The sequence below is a fragment of the Oenanthe melanoleuca genome, chromosome 2 (assembly GCF_029582105.1).
Source record: "Oenanthe melanoleuca isolate GR-GAL-2019-014 chromosome 2, OMel1.0, whole genome shotgun sequence".
Taxonomy (NCBI): Eukaryota; Metazoa; Chordata; class Aves; order Passeriformes; family Muscicapidae; genus Oenanthe; species Oenanthe melanoleuca.
The window spans coordinates 41,780,882-41,800,521 of record NC_079335.1 but is presented as its reverse complement, the minus strand read 5'-3'; the positions used below and the strand labels follow the sequence as shown (position 1 = coordinate 41,800,521).

The 19,640-nt window shown below is 40.7% G+C and overlaps 1 protein-coding gene across 9 annotated transcripts in view; it reads left to right on the top strand.

The window, feature by feature from the left end:
• Positions 1-19,640, top strand: part of DTNA (dystrobrevin alpha) — a 220,473-nt gene that overhangs the window by 193,344 nt on the left and 7,489 nt on the right. For 5 of the 9 annotated variants that reach the window (XM_056484548.1, XM_056484554.1, XM_056484549.1 and 2 more), the window contains 7 exons: positions 1,197-1,310; positions 4,503-4,599; positions 5,886-5,903; positions 9,882-10,041; positions 12,799-12,888; positions 13,397-13,565; positions 14,288-14,420. In XM_056484548.1, coding sequence (XP_056340523.1) covers positions 1,197-1,310; positions 4,503-4,599; positions 5,886-5,903; positions 9,882-10,041; positions 12,799-12,888; positions 13,397-13,565; positions 14,288-14,420 — 781 coding nt within the window. The remainder of the gene's footprint in view (positions 1-1,196; positions 1,311-4,502; positions 4,600-5,885; positions 5,904-9,881; positions 10,042-12,798; positions 12,889-13,396; positions 13,566-14,287; positions 14,421-19,640) is intronic. The other 4 variants (XM_056484550.1, XM_056484553.1, XM_056484557.1 and 1 more) reach the window with 1 other exon arrangement.

Genomic DNA, 19,640 nt, shown 5'->3' with positions numbered 1-19,640 from the left:
CATAAAATAGGATAAAGGCTTTGAAATCCATAGCCACCCCATCTTTTCCTAGGTGTACTGGCCAATGACATGATATAATCATGGATACTTTACTGTTTGCAGCTGCTGTTTGTTAAGAGCCCTAAAAAAAAGCCTGTCCTGTTTCAAAAGTGGATTAACTTTTGGTCGGATTCTCAGTAGCACTATAGCATGAAACGATAAAAGGATTGTAATGTTATGCTCCCCTGCTTTTATTTGGGGAAAAGATGATTAAAGCTCTTCAGAACACAGTCTGCCTGGGAGAGCTTTGCAGGAAGATTAGCAGCAAGTTAGGCTGCTGATCAAATGAGACAGGAGGTACAGCTATGACCGAGACTGAGAGAGAGTGTCCAGGAGAAATAGGCCAGCCGGCCCCAAAAAGGAGTGATGCCTGTTTGTTAACAGCAGAGAACCTGGCCCTGGCTACCAGGCTGCCTGGTGCCATGAAATGTATGGCAGCAGAGCTCTGCTGTTAGTGCTGGACCATAAAACAGAGGCTAGCCCAGACCAGATGGTTTCCTATTCCAGCCCCTGCACTGCCTTCTGTCACCGTGTAATGAGCACCACCAGCTCGTCTCGGTTTGCCTTTCATAGTTCGAGGCTGCTCCTGACCGTCTGCTTCCAGCACATTGTGGGGAAGAGACAAAATTCACAAAGGTTTCAACCTTCTGCTGTGAAGCTTTGTATTAGCCTTTTGACAGCACTCCAGGGCTCACAAGCCAGTCCTAACAAGTCTTGTTAAAGTGCTTTTCTGTGAATTATCAGCTGCTCTCATATCTCTGCTTCCATTAAAAGTATTTTTAAGGGCTAAATATTTTCTCTGATACTCCGCAATGTCCATTTTTTTTAACATCATGAGGTGCTGGAAATGGTGAAGAATTAAAAGGGAGCAGTTGAGTCAAGCTTAGAGTTATTTGATGTCTAACGCTGTTTTTTGGGGGGTTTTGAAGAATGATTTCCCTTTATGGCGAAATCCTAAGAGTTCATTTAGAAAATATCCACAGCCCTCTCCCATTGCTGAGGTCTTCTTTGGTTGACTGCAAACAAGTCATTTTACATACATCTTCACTGATTAAAAGCTAAATACAGTCATACTTTTTCACCTCTTGCAATGTCCAGGGAGCTGGTTTTATGGAAAATTACTGACTTACAGTCTTCTGCTAATTCTCCTCCCCAAGAGAAATCCTACAGGAGATCCAGAGGCTGCGACTTGAACATGAGCAGGCGTCTCAGCCCACACCAGAGAAGGCCCAACAAAACCCCACTCTCCTTGCAGAGCTCCGACTCCTGAGGTAAGTGCACAGCAGTAAAACCTCTGGCCAAACAGTCATTCTCAATAAGGGAAGACATAAAAGATAAGCCTGGCTTATGGTTTTTAAAGTCAGCCAATGTATATTTTTTATCCATTTTTGGTGCAGCCCATCCTAGAAGTAATTAAGTTTATGACTGAAACTATGTGCATGAGAAATCTCACATATTACTCCTCTACATTAAATTAAGTATGTGTATTAGTATTTGCAGAGTTAGCCCTTAGGTCATTTGGAGCAGGTCCCCACAGGCTGGTCCAAATGCCATTAATTATATGGGGGAAAATGTTCAGAATAAATGCCTTTACAAAGATTTCTAGCTCATGCTGAAAAAAATACAGAAGTACATGAAAATACAGCCAGAATTAGATGCTAATCTTTAGAAATTTCCCCCATGAGTTGAACTCTAAGGAGAGGTCAGTTCTCTTCGTGGTGCAAAACCAGGCTGCAGAATGATCTCCTTGTCACGTGGGGAGTGAAGAGTAATGTCATCTGCAGCTGCTGAGGATTTAGAGGATCCTTCCTCTGATTATCCCATCAAGCTAAAAACATTAATGTGGATGTGACTGCATTTTAGTTGTGATATGGTTTTACTGATTTCCATGTGTATCACATTGAAGGAGTACAGTTGTCATTGGCTCAGATCCATAGGCTCCCTGAAAGTCCTGAAGTTCACATTGAGAGAGCCAGACAGACAATCCAATAAGAGCTATTCAAAATGCTCTATTTGAATAGAAAAGAGAGTGTGAGCACTTTCTTTCCAGTGAAACAATGCTAGATTGCTCTGCCCCCTGGCTAAAGAACATTTTTTGCCACTTAACTGCTCCTCACACAACTAATATTTTAGTGGTCTGATGCATATCCAAAGGAAATTACTGTAAGAAATTGTGCTAAATTTTTTTCTTTGCAAATAAAACTTGATAGTTTTCTTATGGAGTTTTCCACACAAAAATATTTTTATGCTTCACAAATCATTACTTTGGCCTTCCAATTTAAATACAAATTAGCTTCTTCATTTCTGTGAGTGATTTAATGTGTAATTACTTCTAGAGATCTACAGGCAAGTGACATTGTGTGAGGCATATAACACTGACTGTCATGAAAATGTGTACACTCTAAAATATACAAATAATGTAGCTCTTGTCCATCAAACTGAAAGTCTATTTTCAGTAGGTTTAGAAAATCAGCTTTCTACTACTTTCAGTAGTAGACTAAGGAAATTCATTATGCTTTTAAAAAAAAGTGAATGATTGCACAGTGTTAGTAGGCTGACTACTTAACTTTCCCATCTTTTCAATTTTGATATACATATTAAAGCATAAATACCCTTATTTTAATTTCTTGATATGCAAATTCCTTAGGGCAGTGATACAGAATTCCTCAACTATGCCTTCCCTGATTTAATATATAGTGTGAGAATCAGAAAATAACTTTTAATCTGTGGATCTGGATCTGATCTGCTTTGCATTCCTTCTGAAATGTTCATCATTTGAAAGGCAAAAGTTTGATTTGGATTTACTGGGGGATTTTAACACCACCTTGAATTCCTAGGCACTTAAGGTGGCATGAGGCTGTTCTTGTGTGTAAAACAGCAGGACTCAGGGTATTTATGTCTGTTACCCCGCTGATTTTTTAGACTTGAAGAGCTTAGGGCTGTAGAGCAATTTTAGTTCACATTGTATTAAGAAATGCTGAAATCTGTAAATCGTGTTGTGGGTACCTGTCCCAGCATCTTTCACAAGCTGCTGTAGTGTGACACTCACTGAAATGAGGTCCTGAAGAGAGCATTCCTTCACATTACCAGTACTGTCTTGGAGACAGGCTGGAAAACCTTTTACTTCCAAGAATTTGCTTTGGAGAAAAACCTCAGAGGAGTAGTCTGCTTAGATCCTCTCTGCCTGTGGGATGAATCTAACACCCAGCAGAGCTCTGTATTAGGACCCACCACTTTGAATTACACAGACCTTATTTTTCTGAGCAGTTTCTTAAACCCTGCTTCCTTTGTACAGTTCATAGCAATTCCAACCATTACCTGTCCAGAAAAGAAAAGCCAACACAGGCATTTTGTAGCAGGAAAATAGATTAGTCCTTCAGAAGAGTAAATGCAACCTGGCACTGTATGTGATCCTATTAGAGGTGAGAGATAGCACACGTGAGCAGTCCTGTAGAAATCAATGTTGACTATATCTGTAGTTGCTCACTCACAGTGAAGGCTCAAAATAAGGGTTTCATATTGCCCTAAATACAGGAAATGTACTTAAGTCTTGTTGGTTCCAGTGCTTTTCCATTTAGGATTAAATTGTCATATTTTGTAGGTAGTACAAAGGTAACAACGTACTGTTTGTATGTTATTTGCAATGCAGTAGAGTATAAAATATGCCTAATATGTATATTTTTCAATAGTAATGTTGATTAAATCATCACTTTCAGGAGGCAACAATTTTATTTTGTTTTTATGTGGGACCTCCCACAATTTAGTGATTTAACATGTGCAAATGTTGTTCCCCCTTCCTGTGCAGGGCAGCTGTGCAGAATCAAAGCTGTTCAGATTTATGGGGGCACAGAGAGACTGTCACACTTGGAGTGGCTCAGTATTTACAGTGTCATGCAACCAGCATTGGACTCTGAGTGCAAAGAGCTGATTTCAAACAGTTGAGTCCCTGCTATAGGATAGTTTTTTTCTTGCTTTCAGAAAAAAAAAAAAATAGAAACAAAAGCAGGTCACTGTGTCTGAATTTCTAAACTCTTAGCTTCTCTCATATCTCACTGTGTTCAGTGCCCCTGCTGTAATTTCCTATCCTTCAGGGCACGGCTTTAATTTTTCCTGACAGCTAGTGAGGTTATTGACTAGAGAGTTCCAAAGCTAAAAATGCCAGACAATTCCACAAGGGAATATAACACAAACTTGTTTGAACCTCATTTGTTCTTTGAAGAAGGGTCTGTGTCAGTGTCTGTCTTTCCCCTAATCACTGTTCAGTCCCACAAGGATTCCCAGGGAGAGGGAGCTCCCTGGAATTCACACAGCCACATTTCTAATCCCTGTGCTGAATTCACACAGTGTGTTTGCTTTCCTGTGGTCTGCAGGCATGTATCCCATAGTAGGGCTGGGAAAATGATGCAGTTAAAAGCTGCTGTACTGTGAGGGGTAAGCTCTGATGAGGTGTGCTTGTTCCTCAGGCAGCGGAAGGATGAGCTGGAGCAGAGGATGTCTGCTCTCCAGGAAAGCCGCAGGGAGCTCATGGTTCAGCTAGAAGGACTCATGAAACTGCTGAAGGTAAGGAGCTCCTCCTGCTACTACCAAGGAAAACACAAAGTCAAGTGAGAGAGGAGAGGGAGGATATGTAACCACTGAATTCTGCAGGACCTGTTTCTACCCACAAAATTCGGCTGTGTTTTCCTCCCTTTTTGTTTTTTGCCTTGGTTTTTAATTTCAGATGAGGGTGTTCCTGTAGCAGCACTACATCATCAGTCACCTACTGCTAAGAGGAGTAAGACAAAGAAAACCACATGCAAAACAAGTTAACTATTAGCTGTAAGAAAAAAACCTTCAGCCCTGTACACTGTTATTCACTGCAGCTGACAGTATAGAATCACTAGGCTAGTTCCTTTAGCTTTGCCCTTAAGTTAAAGTTTCTTTAACTTACTTAGTTGCTGTTTCTGTCAGATGAATCATTTGACAGCCACATTTACTCTCTCACCTCAGAGTTGCTTTCCCTACAACACTTGTTTCATTTTCAGGGATACAGAAGCAGGACCTTGTTAAACAGATAAAACATGTCTCAACAAAGTATCTCAGTTAAAAATGAAGATATCAAAAAGCATGTGCATTTTTAAAGAGACTAAGGTCAGATGGAAGATGTGTTCTTATTTGAGCCCTGTTTTACCTGATGTGCTTCAGATAGATGATGCCACAAATTCACATTGGAAGAAAGCTCCCTGAGCAGCATAGGAGTCTGTTTAGTTGTTGTCTGTGGCAGATCAAATGAGTTCATGGAAATTCAGTGCAGCTTGGGTCAAGTATGGCTCAGATAAGAGCAGAAGGGGTTTCACTGAAATCCATTTAGCAACATGCCTCCATTTGGATGCAACATGCCTCCATTTAGATCCATTTGCATCAAAGGATGAGTGTGACCCCTTATGCCACTTGCCCTTCCTCAGACACAAGGCTACTGCAGCCACAATGCACCTCAGCATTGGTGGCACCTCAGCAGCAGAGCCCACTGAAGAGCCAGCAGATTTTTGGGAGCTGGAAGTAGGCAGGATACTTTTTGTTCTGCCCATGAAAAGCTGCAGTGTCAGAACTAGCAGTTCTACTAGAAGGCTACCTGCTGCTAGTCACTGCCTGGACAAAGAAAATTTGGGGTAGGAAATGACAGCAGCTTTCTGCACACTGTGCACTGTTCTGGTGTATCAAAGTGTGCAGAGGTGGGATCTTAACCTGGTCTCATATCTTCAGCTATCTTGATTGTACCTTTAACCCTGTGCTCCAAATTTGGCTTTGTTTTTTGTTCTTCACTTGCATCCTGGCTCATCTCATATGCTGATCCTCTTTTTCTTTAGGAAGAAGAATTGAAACAGGTAGCAAGTTACCCTCTCTTTGGAGGCCTTACTAATTCCTAAATTTGATTGTGTTCCTGTGATTTTGTGTTACTTCCTTTGCTTGAGAAGTGTGTGTGTTCTTTTGGCAAAATTAAAGTTTTGCAGTTCTTTCCCACATTAGTCTCTTGGAGCAATTTTCACCATGAAACATCTTAGCACTCTAGAAAGTGAGTCATGGCTACAAGGAATCTTTTTCTCACTCCCCTAAATTACACACCTCAAATTAGTGAAACCAATCTAGAATATGAATTAAATAGATAGCATTTTAAAAACATAATGAGAAATTTTGTACTTTCAAGAAAAACATAACTGAGCTTAAATTAGACAAGGGCAAGGAGTTTGAAAGCCCATTTTATCCAGAAAGAAAGTCAGTGTGCACATCTTTAGAAGTCAGCACTGATGTTAACAGTCCCATGAGTCTTCAGGGAAATAAATGTTTTCTGCAGCCTAGATCAAAAAGAGGAAGTATTTGCATTAATAATAGTAAATTTTAGAAGATTTAAATAGTAAGTTTGGAATTCTTTTAATAGTAAAATTACATTAATAATAGTAAATTTTAGAAGATTGATTTGTTTTGGAGCTTTTCAGTATTGTAATGGATCTTGGAAATATATTAGGCTAAAAGAAAAAAAAGAGGCACTTTTCAGATAGCAGTCTGATTTATGAGTTCAATAAAAGCATTTCATTTTAACAAAACACACTTCCTCCTGCTTTCATCAGCAGGAGTGCAGTCACAAGTCTGATGTATTCTGTCTGTGGTACAGCATTCAGAGTTTGTGGGTAATGCTTACCTTCATAAAACCAGCATTTGGCTAATTTTTGTAGAGCATCAGTTTGTTGCACACACCAAAATAAAAAAATCTGACCAAATACCACCTCCGTGTAAGGGCTGTCTTTTTTTGATTCTGAAGATCTGCTCACAAAAGAGAAGCTTCCAGTTGGACAGAAGTTACCTTATCATGTGAAATGTTCACTGGACAGTGTAAGTGAAAACACATTTTCAAGCTGCTACAAGGTATTCTTATGAGATTTTTTTTTCTAAGAGTAATAGCTTCACTGAATACCAGGTGATGATGCTAAAGTATTACTCTCCCCATTTCCATTTAATGATCCTCATTATGCTATGCCATTTCATGATCTGTTGAGAGAAACAGGATTAAATTAATTTCTGGAGGAATTCAATTGGAATGAGCAGCCTGGCAATTCATCTAATGCTTATGAATTATCTATCTCTCCATTGCCCTTCCTTGAGAAAGGATAATGGGTTCTTCACATCCCTGTCGTTTTATGAGGCTGTGTGATTTCCCCATATGTCATCCCAGTTCAGTCCCAGCAGAGGGAGCAATGGGCTAAAACTCCTGAAAAGCCAGTTTTCATTTCAAGCATTTTATGCTAGGCAAGCGTGACACTTGAGAGTGGGAAAATCTTCCTGTCTACCAAGAGTTAACTTAAGAGCTGTAGCAATTTGACTAGGGATGGTGGATTAAATAAAATACCTGAAAATTTTCCTGGGAGGCATGAGAACACTGATAGCTGTAACCAGGTACAACACAAAAGCTGAAGCCATCCAAGTCCCCACAGTGGCTGTGGTACTCCTCTTTCAGCATGCTTTAGTCCTTAGCTGATAGAGTTGCCAAGGTTTGGGAGCAATTCAATGCTTGTCTTCCCTGCTGACCTTACAATGAAGTTAAGACTGGCTGTCATGGCAGATTTCAGGCCATTAGGTCCAGCCTTTGAAAACCACAATTCTCCTGATAACCACTAAGCAGGAATCCAATCCTAATACCACTTCATTCCCACAAACCTGGGCTGTGGTGGATCTAGATGAGTAAAATATATTAAGTTTTCACCTCTCTGAAATCAGGCATTCCCTAATACCCTCCTAATATTTCAACTTGCTGTTCATCAGTTCTGTCTGATACTGCCCAAATAGTGTAAAAAGTGAGGAGTTCTTTCCTGAATGCCTCCTCCTCCTGTGTTTCCCAAACATTTTGTGGTTGTTTGTCACAAACACAAGATCTCAGTCATAGCTGCAGAGCAGACAGAGGGTTAGCACTGCATGTGCACCAGCTCTCACATCTCTTAAGGGAAAATTCCAGCCCAGAGGTACTGGTGGGCATCTGTTACTTTTAGTAAAAGGTTGCCTATTCTGAAGTTCATTCCTCAATATGACCTGATGGGAGGCAGATTTTGTCCATTTTTTTCCTCATCTTTCCCTGAAAGTTCCCACTGTTGTTGGTGTTCCCAGAGCAGAGATCAAACACAAAGGGGAGCTAAGGAAAAAGGCAAGTGAAAAAGGATACTTGTCTTTCAGAGAGCTGAGAACCAAAAATGCTTTTGCAAATGTGTTTCAGTGAGGATGAAATGTGCTCCATCAGGGCATGAAAGAAGAAAGCTGTAGGTCCTGGATGCCCTGCCTGATGTGCAGGGGTTATGACTAACAGGAACCTTGGAGCATCTCCAAGTTGCTCTGGGCCCTTCCTCTGGAGGACTAAATATCTCAATTTCTGCTGCAACTAGTAGAGATGATACTAGAAACAGGAGAGCATCTGGCCTTTATGTATTTGATTTGCCTTTCATCCATCATTTAAATGTTCCAAGACCAATCATTAAAGAAATTATAAGTATTAAATCCTCCATTCTTCCATCAGTAATGTGCTTATTTCTCATAAACCTAATTTGCCCTTGATGGCTTTTAGGTGATAATGTCTCTTAGCAAGGGGTGATAGGATAAAAGAAAAAATAGCTTAGTATTCTGATACATTATTTATGGTCTAGGCCAAGAATTTATAAAAATCTCAAGGGCAATGCTGCACTCATCCTGCAAAGGCCTGCTCTTGTCTTTTTTGGAACATATTTGCCAAATATAATCAGAGCTGCAGTGGCAACCAACAGCAGAGTCAAAATAAATGCCATGGGAAAAGTTAAGAAATCCTCCTGTATTTTTAAAATAAAGCCAAGATAAGGGAAACACCACCACTTTTGACTGCAAACAACCAGGAGCTTGTGTTGCAATTCCCCTTTAAAAGAACTTGAGCCACCTCCATCCCTGGCATCTGCTAAACACTGGGTTTCAAAAGCCATGTGGAGTTTGGTGTGGGCTCCAGCATTAGTTTTTTACTTCATGGATACTCATTCCCTGGACTAGGAAACAATGGATGAGAAGAGTGCTGTGTCTCTTCACTCACCTAGCTGCATTAGTAAAAATTGCAATTTTGTGAAGTCTGCTTGAATTTCAGCTAAGTGATCCTAACTGTGAGGTGCTAACAGCATGACATTTATATGGCTGGTGTTAAAACATTTTCACTTCCAGCAGCTGAACCCATAGCAGGAATTTATATTGCCCTATCCCCACAGTGCTTTGGGAGTGCCTGTGTATGTCCTGTGGAGCAGATAATTTAATAGTGGATTAAATAGCTCTCTAGTTCCAAATAAAAAGCAGAAATTTGTATTATTTACTGCGAGTGTCAGACTTTATGCGAGCGAGAGGTTGCACCTACCATGAACTTGTCCTGCAGGGAGGCAGAGGCAGGGCTGTGCTGAAAGGGGCTGCTCCAGTTCTTGCCCAGGCTGGAAGCCACGCTGGTGCCAGCAGTGTCCCCTTCTCGCAGCCAGAACGGGTTATAGTTTAGCAGACATGCATGTGAACTGGGGGAGTGAGAGGGGAGAGGGCAGAGAGGTCTGTAGCGTGGTCTTTATTAACTTGGATTTTTTTTTAATTTAGCTGCCTGACATTTTCCCATGCTTAAAGGAAGTCAGATCTTGACTCATATTTTCCTACTTACTGTTTCTCTACACAGAAGCCTTGCCGCCAACTAACAACTGACTTTGGTTTATTTCTCCTAGCAAAATTAACATGACCAACTGCTCTACAAAGAGCACAGTGCCTTTAAGCTGAGGGATGGGTGGGCAGGCAGGCTCTTGCAAGGCCCTGTGTAAGCGCTGGTTGTTTTGCAGACGCAGGGCGCGGGCTCCCCGCGCTCCTCGCCCAGCCACACCATCAGCCGGCCCATTCCCATGCCCATCAGGTCTGCCTCTGCCTGCTCCACCCCGACCCACGCGCCGCAGGACTCGCTGACCGGCGTGGGAGGAGATGTGCAGGAAGCCTTTGCACAGAGTAAGTCCCATCAGCAGCTTGTCTGAGGCACCTGGAGACTGAACAATCATTGTTTCGTGTGGTTACTGACTAAATGTGCTTAGCTTCTGAGCTGCGTGCAATGAAACAAAACAAAGCAAAAAACATCTGTGATAACTGCATTTTGCCATTGAGAATGGACTTTGTCAGCTGTCAAAGCAAGCAGGTAAGCAGACACTGGACAGTGATGCCAATTAATGGAGTTTGGAGTAAGAAGGAATTTTGATGTAAGAGGGTAAAAACAGTTATCACTGCTCTGTTAACCAGAAAAATTGCTATTGACCTCAGCAGGCATTGTCAGTGTGTTTGGTTTTAAATAAAGACTTTGCTGGAAGTAAATGATGCAATCATGGAATTGATTCAGGTGGAAAGGGCTTTTGTAAGTCACTGTGTCCTTCTGCCCCAAGGAGGGCTTCAAAGTGAGATCAGACCATTCAGGGCCTTTATCAGCTGAGTTCTGAATGACTCCTGTCCCTCTTTTTTTCTGTTGCAGTGTTTCCCCATCCTTATTGTGTCAATTTCTTATCCTTCTATCTGATTGGAACATTCTTGTGTCTGTCACTTGTCTCTTTGGTTTGGGCCTGTCAAGAGTCCAGTTAGACTAGACAGGAATCAAGTCTGAAAGTCTAGGTGAACCCTTTCTTTGCATTTCCAGAAAATTGTCAGCGCTTCCCGACTCTTTTTTCAAGCAAGAATAAATTTTAAACTGTTTTGAATTTCTGAGGCCACAAATTAAATTACTATGTCACAAAAAGTGAGTAGTCTGTGTTATCTAAATGAAGAAAGATTCCTTATTTTTAATCTGCTCTCTTTAAAATATTTACATAATTGCAATTCTGTGATCTAAATAATTTTTTCCCTCTTTCCCTAGCACAAATTAAACATAAGTTTAAATGTAAGCTCAGAAGTTCCTCTGCTACAGTGGAAGCATGCTTCTTCCCAGGAACCCAGTTCAGCCCTCTCATCCACCCTTCTCCTTGATTTTCCTGTGAATTGTGTCTTTGTTTTTATTTTTGGACAAGGTTAAATCTGTAATGCAGTTAAGAACTTTCTCCTAAAGTGCTGGTCTATTCAAATATTGAACATAGGCATAATTCCTTGTCTCAACATAATGGGTTGCTGCTAAAATCATTTTTTGTGGCAAAAGAAAAACAGGCAAAAAGAGGTCCTTTTTTTCTTCCATGAGAAAAATTGAGGCAGGCAAAAATATGGAGCCCTAGCTCCTATGCTGTTATGGGACAGCTTCTTCAAGAGTTAATAGTAAGATAAATAATGTAGTGGCCACAATAAAATATCCATAAACAATGCTAAGCCTGCCTCAGGCAAATGCATTTTAAGTGTAAAAATGTGTTCTGTTCAAGATCAAAAGCAATATAGGAGGTTATGTGATCACATTTTAAAACTGCTGCATTTGATAAATACCTAGGTTTGTGTCATTATTTACTGTAAGCTCTAGATGGGAAGGTCAAACCCAAAGAACTTGAAGCCAGCTTTCTGTCACATCTTGACATATGATTTTGTGAGGGGGTTGGGCTGAGATTTTATGGCTCCATTCTGTGCTGCACCAATAGAGATCTGCCTGTGTATACATAATGCAGACAAGCCATGGTTAAAGAACGTTTTCTCTTCATTGTTTCTGTTTCTCTTTCACAGCGTTTGCTATAGTTCAGAGGCACAAATTTGGGAAGACTTTAGAGAGGGAGTGGTTGTCTGTGTGTGTGTAAGAGAAAGTTTGACTACTATAATTTGCATTCAGTAACTATTTGCTAATGGATACATTAAAAAAAAAATAAACCTCTTTAGGATTTGAGAAACTTTTTTACATGTATTGGTTTGCATTCAGTGAGTTAAAAAAAATCCACAGTAGCCTGTAAATAATTCCATTTGGAAGGCTAGAGATTCTGTGGGATATATTGATTATTCAGCTATTCAACAATAGTATCTGTGTTTGGGATTTGAGGGAGTTAAGCACACATTACCCAGAGACCCCTCCTAAGGAAGGAGTATTCCATGCAGCTCACAAGAATCTCTCATGATTGATGGTTAAAGGAATATTGCCAGGTTCAGCAGGGAAACACTTCTCAGATGCATTATTAGAAAGAGTTTAAAAGCAGCCTGGGGCTGTTTAAAGAGGCAGTTGTCATCCCTTTATTAAAAAAAACAAGGAGGGTTGGGGGGAGAGAGAGAGACAATAAATTATAGTATATACAAGAAAGTCCTTGAGCTACAGGAGAGGCTGAGATGGAGCAGAGAAGAGAAATCCATATAGCCTTGATGAGGGATGAGGTCAAGTGTGTTTCTTCAACATTTGCCATAATTATCTGGCAAATACCTGGCAATAATGGTGTTATTAAGGAGAGCTGTGGGAACTTAGAGAAAACACTTCATTTCTTCCCTCCTCCCCCACAGGCACTGTAAATGAGTTCATGCTGGATTTAATCTTCCAGGCCTGGTCTGCTGGTGTCACCACACAAATGCAAGCTTGATGGCAATGAATAATCTCCACATATCTGGCATTGTGATTAAATGAAGCATGAGGGCAGGCTTCTGCTTTTGCATACAGCATAAGTAAATGAGGCCATTCTGCAGAGAACTCTCCTGCACGTGCCCCTCGTAAGGACTTTGATACCCTGAATTATCACAGTGACAGCTTTCAGCAGGGTCAGAACTGCTTTCAACAATAAAACATATGTTGTGTGAATAATGGGAACACTGTGCTTTGTCCATCTCTTGCTTCAGGTGCAAGAAGAAACTTGAGAAATGATTTGCTGGTGGCAGCAGATTCAATCACCAACACCATGTCTTCTTTGGTAAAAGAACTAAATTCTGGTGAGTGAGGCTAACGAGGGGGAATAGTGACATTACATGTTTATATGAAAAAAAGCGGGAGGTAGGAAGATACTTATCTTCAAAGCTTTTTATGCTTTTATTTTAAAAGTCCCTAAATAACAACTTCTGGAACTCAGGAGTTCTCAAAGCCATGGATGTAGTGGTGCAGCTGGATACAGTGAAAACTTTAGGTTTGTCTGTGATTCCACATGGAGTGGGATTTCACTCTTTAGAAAGAAGATTTAGCATAGACCATACAAGACCTGTTGTAAGATGCAGTCTGTATTATTACCATTAAAATATCCTCCCTAATAGCTGAGATAAGCAAAAGCTTCAGTATTTGGCCCCACCACAAGAAGAAAACTATAAGCTTTGCCAATATAAGTAGAATAACATGGTTTCATTCACTGTGAGGAGGTGGCATTCTCAGTTGGAAAGGCAAAGAAATGCTTAAGGAAATAGGCAAATGCACTTTTGTGAAAGTTCAATGGGACTTTTTGCTTTGCAGAAGTGGGCAGCGAGACGGAGAGCAACGTGGATTCCGAGTTTGGGCGGGCTCACTTCGATGAGCTGGTTCCCTCGCCGACATCTGAGAAGGCTTTCCTGGCGCAGATCCACGCGCGCAAGCCGGGGTACATCCACAGCGCCGCTGCCACCGGCTCCCTGCGCAGCGACATGTGGGTACCTGCTGGCACCTTCCCCAGCTCTCCTTCCTCTGAGAGCGCTCTGCAGCACACAGCCTTTCCTCTCCCGCTCAGTTACTCGGGTTAAAAAATAATAATAAAAAAAAAGAGCATGAATGCAAGTGAGGACTGCTTCATGGTCATGTAGTAGTGGGCTCTGTAAACAATAAAGCCTGCAACTTGGGGCTCCCTCAGGAGTCTCACATCCAGCCTGGAACACTCAGGCAGCATGGAGGCTGTGGGACAGCTGTTTCCCCAAACATACCCTGCAGTCCTATTCAGTGTTTGTCCAGACTGAGGGACCTGTTGGGGCTCGCTGGAAAAGGAGAAATGTGTAAATGGAAAAGACAGAATGCTTTTCATTGACCTGCTCAATTGATGAACAAACAGATTGATTTTTACAACCTGGTCCTTCCTTGCAGAGACAATAGGCATCTTTCTTGTTATTTTTAGTTCAGCCTCTTTGTATGAAGTTACTGAGAGCTTTTGTTAGTCATTTCCTTAGGGGAATGCCTTCAGTAGAATATGCCCTTTGGTGTACTTCACGAGAGAGGGAAATAACAGAAGTGTTCTCCACTGCCAGGAGAATACTAGCAGTGGAGCATGTGGTTAGACTAAAAGTATCCCACAGTCCTCCTAGATGACAATAAAGGGAAGTTTTGTTGACTCTGAATGTCATTCATCTCAGGAGGCTATTTATTAATAATTGTCTTTAGGGTTACAGAAGATGGAGACCCTTATGTGAGAGCAGATGATGAAAATTACGAGAACGACTCTGTCCGCCAGCTGGAGAATGAACTGAAGATGGAGGAGTACCTGAAGCAGAAGCTGCAGGATGAGGCGTACCAGGTGGGAGAAGGACACCAACTGCACATGTTTCTCCATAAGTGAGAAAGGATGATGGTCCTCAGGTGCCCAGGGCCATCTAACCAGCCCTGGGGTCTGCATGTGATCTCTTCTGGGTTACCAGAGCAGCAACATTCCAAAAACTGCTGCCACAGACACCCTTCCATGCATCCAGCCTTTGTGCATATCCAAGAAGACCACACTGCCTGAGGCACACAGCAGTAGTCCGTAAGGGTATCAGGGAACCAGGTGGGACAGAACTGCCTCTGAGCTTCTTCTCTGCCCATGCCTACCAAGTCACTTAGATCTCATTCCCCACTACCATAGGTGCTGGTTGGTGGTGCCAAGATGTCCTGCTGTTTTCATATATTTTTTTTCTCCCATAGCAAAAAACATTCATAAGATTTTCTCCAGTGTGAACTGAAGCTCAAGTACTATCTGTGTGTTACTGTCAGAATCTGGAGGTACAGAAAAGGGTCTGAAACTAACTGTATCCCAGAACCAAGTATTCAACAAGCATCTGGTGCAGAGAAGCCTGGGGATTTGTTATTAAACACTTCCCTGAGGAAGCTCTCAAAGGCCATTTGTTAAGGAGTCTGAGTAAAGCAAATATGCCAGGGGGAGCTGAAATTCTGTAGGTGCCCATAGCTGCATCTTCTTCACTTCTACCTAGTGTTGCAGATTATTGTTTTCAGTTATTCTGACTTGCAATATCTGAATTTAAAATACATTACTTCTTACAAAGTTGGAAGTAGTGTCTATAGGAGGGGAAACCTGGTTCAGTTATTTGGGAGCAGAGCTGAAGCAAACAAAAATAACTTTGTTCCCACATGATGATTGACTCAAATTTGGACCCCACCCCTAAAGAACATATTAAATGGGCTAAAGAAACCAAACTAGACATGTTCTGAGAGACCAGATGTCTCCAAATGAGGTTCAAAATCAATTTATGGGCAGGAATTCTTTAAACTGCTGGTTTCTAGGAGCTAATAAAATCTAGCCTTTTTTTCTGGTAATTTTCTTCTAGTGTTCATTACTGGTCACTTCGTAGATAATCTGTCTGACAGGCTTGTGTGGTAATGAAGATTGGCTGCTCTTTTGGTCTTCTTTTCTGTAAAGCTGCTAGACTGTGTTAGTCTGGTAGAAATTCATTGAATCTTACCAAAATTTGAGATAACTGAGGTTGATATGAACATCTTGTTGTTGTGATGTAGTCCTGCTGTGTATGCCCATGTTAGCTTGCCAAAAGTCATTTCACTGCAGGAGTCTTTAAGGACATGACAAAAGGGGCAGGACTGTTATAGATCATTTACTAAGGCAACAGCAAGTGATACAGGGAGAATTGTCATAACTTTTTATCCAGGATAGGAAATGTCAGAAATCAAAGTCTTTAAACTTCTGAACAGGACGAACAGCTACTGCTGATGTAATGAAAAGTAGTTGTCAGTTTAGAGGAGTGCCTAAATAGTCACAGCTGTCAGGCATCAGATAATAAATGTTATTCTTGCTGCTAAGAATTCCATTTTCTTCAGAAAGAACAACAGACCAGTTTGACTGTATTTTGATTACAGTATGGAAGTACAATATATGGCAACAGTGTTACTTGAGTTTTGCAAGTTACAACGGGATTTTGTACATGCATAAAATTCAGTATATATGTGCACTGCACATAAGGGCAAGGTAAGTTACAGAGTCACTTGATGGCACTTGGTGATACTCTTGCTTTGGTCAAAATTGTTTTTCTGCTGTTTTCCACCAATATTCCCAGGAAAAGGGGAGGAGGTCATCTGAATAAAACTCCTGAGTTTAGGTAAGCCAGGACTACACACAAGTGAAGTTTATTCTCCATTGTTTTATATTATTTGTTTCCACCAGGGGAACAAAAACAGACAAAAAAACCCAACACACACACATACACACTGTCCCCCAGCCAAAAAAAAAGAGGAAAAGTTTTTTTTGTCAAAAATATATTCACTGAGGGAATAGAAAGTCCTCATTTTACATAAGTTCTGCTTAACAGCATTTTTTCAAAAGAAGTTTCATGATTTACTTTACTGTCTGTGAGATTGTCAGCTTCTATCAGGCAGTGCTTTGACAGTAATGACATGTAAGTAGAATCTATTTTTGGTTGATACCACAGCCCCAAAGCATGTAATGGCAATGTATGAGAAGTCCTTTCTAGTGTGCATGATGCCATTAAACTTAGGGAATGGGTTTAAAGGAAGCAAGAAAAAGTATTAAGTTAATAGGGACTCCTAAGACTATGGGGAGCTGGTTGGAGAGTGTCATGTATTGATCCCAAAACATGTGCTTTGGCATTGGTTGTTCTCTTCAATTTGCTGTTTATTTGTGGTATTTGGCTCTTCTGTCCCTTTTTCTACTAATATCACTGAGTATTCTAAAAAAGCCACAGCTTTCTACTTGGAAAAACAAAGGAAAATTGGAAAATTTCTGCTTAGGGTATCCTGTTGAACAGAGGCCAGGTCAACTGTTCTCATTTGCATCAAACCATTGGAATTCATTACAAGCTGTTTTACTGTTTGTACTCACATATACACTGCATTCATCTGGATTGCCAAAAAAAGTCAGAAGTTGTAGCTGCTGTAATGCAGTTGTCAGCTAAAAATATCTGCAAGGAGGAACTCCTACTGAGGTTGCAGAATAGTCACCTCAGTAACAATCTGGTAACCATTTTTGTGTTATTAAATGTCTCACTTCGTATAAAATCAGCACATTTAGAGAAACATGTAGATGTGGTGTAGCATGAAAGATGGTTGGCCCAAACCCACTCTTGTTATTTGGTGTCACTTTGTCTCCAAGAAAGATTTTTGTGCTAAACTCTAAATTAGTAGGAAAAAACCAAGATACATGGGGAAACCAGGGACATGAAACCTCAGAGGAGGCTTCTTTCTTCTTTTTTTTTTTTTTTTTTTTTGAAGCATGTTGTAAATAACAAGTACCTGTATCAGAAAAAACCCAAACACATTTAATGCACAAGTGTAAATGCTAACAGCGTGTATCCTCCCACATCTCTTTCCACTTTTGTTCTTGGTACAGTCTTCTGCTGACATGTTGTGTAAGACAGTTTTCCCTGTGTTTATTTTCTGGGTCCCTAATTGCTCCCTTTATTTCTAGGCTTGTGCATGGCTTTTTTCAGAATAATACACTGCCTGGCTGCTCACGGGCTTAATTTGTCATCTTCCTGTTTTCTGTCCTTTGTTATCTACAGGTCAGTTTGCAAAGTTGAGTGCAATATTCTTCTCTCTCCTCTCAAGTAAGTATTATCATAATTTAGAAGAAAGTTTGGAATTAATCCTTATGATTATACATTTCAGTTGCAATGCATCTTATGGCACCTGAATGTATGTGACTGTGCTGTTTCTTTCTCCTTTTAACCTGTGTTGGGAATCTCTCTGAATAAGTTCTATTTTATGGATCTGTAGTCCTGTCCCAAGGATTCCTGTTAAGCCACCACCCTTTTTCTATTTTTCCTTTGTTGACCATCAGAGTGAGAATGTGGGTTTCATCCCTGGGGATAGTGGCAAGTATATTAACCAGTACAAAGAAACCTTATCCAGAAGATAAGGAATCAGATTACCTTTCAGGAGACCTGCTTTAGTCTTCCTAGGGTGGCTGAAATAAATAATTTCTGATGAGATCAGAACATCTACTCTAGTGTGTGGAACAATACTTATGCAAACATTAAAGAAACCAGCTGCTTAACCCCAGAGGTGTCCTCAGATGTGTTGTGGAAGTTTAAAATGCCCAAATCCAAGAAGCTGGCAGTTTAGAAATATGGCAGGATCTGTAAATTCCCTGCTGTCCCATATTCAGGTCATGCTCCTTACACATGCTAACCCTCCAGTGCAGCACTGAGACTATTGCCAAGTTCAGCAATTGTGTTTCTCCTCAGGAAGATGGACAACATCTATTTTTATGAAGTAGCCTGTTACTCTGAACATTTGCCCAGGAATGGGAGATCATACATTCTTCCTGCCTCATCTGAAGCCATGGACTCTGCATTTCTGACTTGCTAGGATAGTGCAGTGCCCTGCTGTGAAGATGGCAGTGAGATAGTGCTGTCCATCCTGCTGAGACACTGAGCATGGGCTAATGGGGATAGAAAGGGAGGAGAAATCAGAATAGGGGTCTGGTTCTGGTCTGCAGGCTGAACCTCTTCCCCAAAGCCAGGACAGCTTTCCTGAAAGCAAGGACAGGTCAACAATCAAGTGGACACTGGAGCTTGGGAGCAGGATAATGCTCAGATGAGCAAAACCAGTGAACTAGCCTGTGCCAACTCTAACGGGAACTCATATTTTTAGATTATGTGTGTCATGTTTATGCTAGACCTCCTTATTTATATGGCAATTTTGATGGTAAAACTTGACCCTGATTAAAGGGGTTTGTGTGTTCTGGTGACAGTAAAATTTGACTGTTAAAATTGTACCTTGTGAAAGCAGCTGCTAGTGGGTATTTCCAAAGCATCTGTCTCAGTGTCTCTCACAGCTGAAGCAGAATAACTGGATGTGAAAAGCAAATAAACTGCAGTACCCAGAGTACTATAAACACCAAATAACTACTCATAAAAATTCTTGTAACGTTGCTCCTCAGGTTACATTCATTTTCTCAGTAGTCTTGTTAAAAACATGAGCCACGTAGAGTTTCCTAAACATTGATAGCCAGAAAAATAAATTCTTACTCTGTTTTGGTGCAGTTGTCAGTGTTAGATCAGGTCATGTGAAAAGGAAATTCCATCTTTCAACAACAATATGTGTGTATAACTATGTATATTGTGGAAATTTTATATATAATTGAATATAATTACAATTTGCAATAATAAATTAAACTTTAAATTAGATTCACAAAACTCAGGCAGTTCTATTTAAGGTTTCCTTTTTTGTTGGGAAGCAGTGCTAACATAGTGATTTGGGGAAACATACTGCCCAAAAAGCCTGGCTTTCTTGCAAATATGTATCCTGTCTCAAATTAGCAGATATCTGAGACTAAGATACTGTCTCATCTCCTGGATGATTTTTGAAACCTTGTCAAATAGAAATATTTTCATAGTGAAATTCTTTTTAGCTCCCAGGAGAGCACTTTGGCCAGTACCAAAGTCTGTAACATTCCCAGGAGCTATAAAAGCCCAGCCCTACAGAAATTAGCGTCCCAAACTGGTAGACTTGGCACTTCACTATATACACAAGAACAAAGTGTATTATGGTG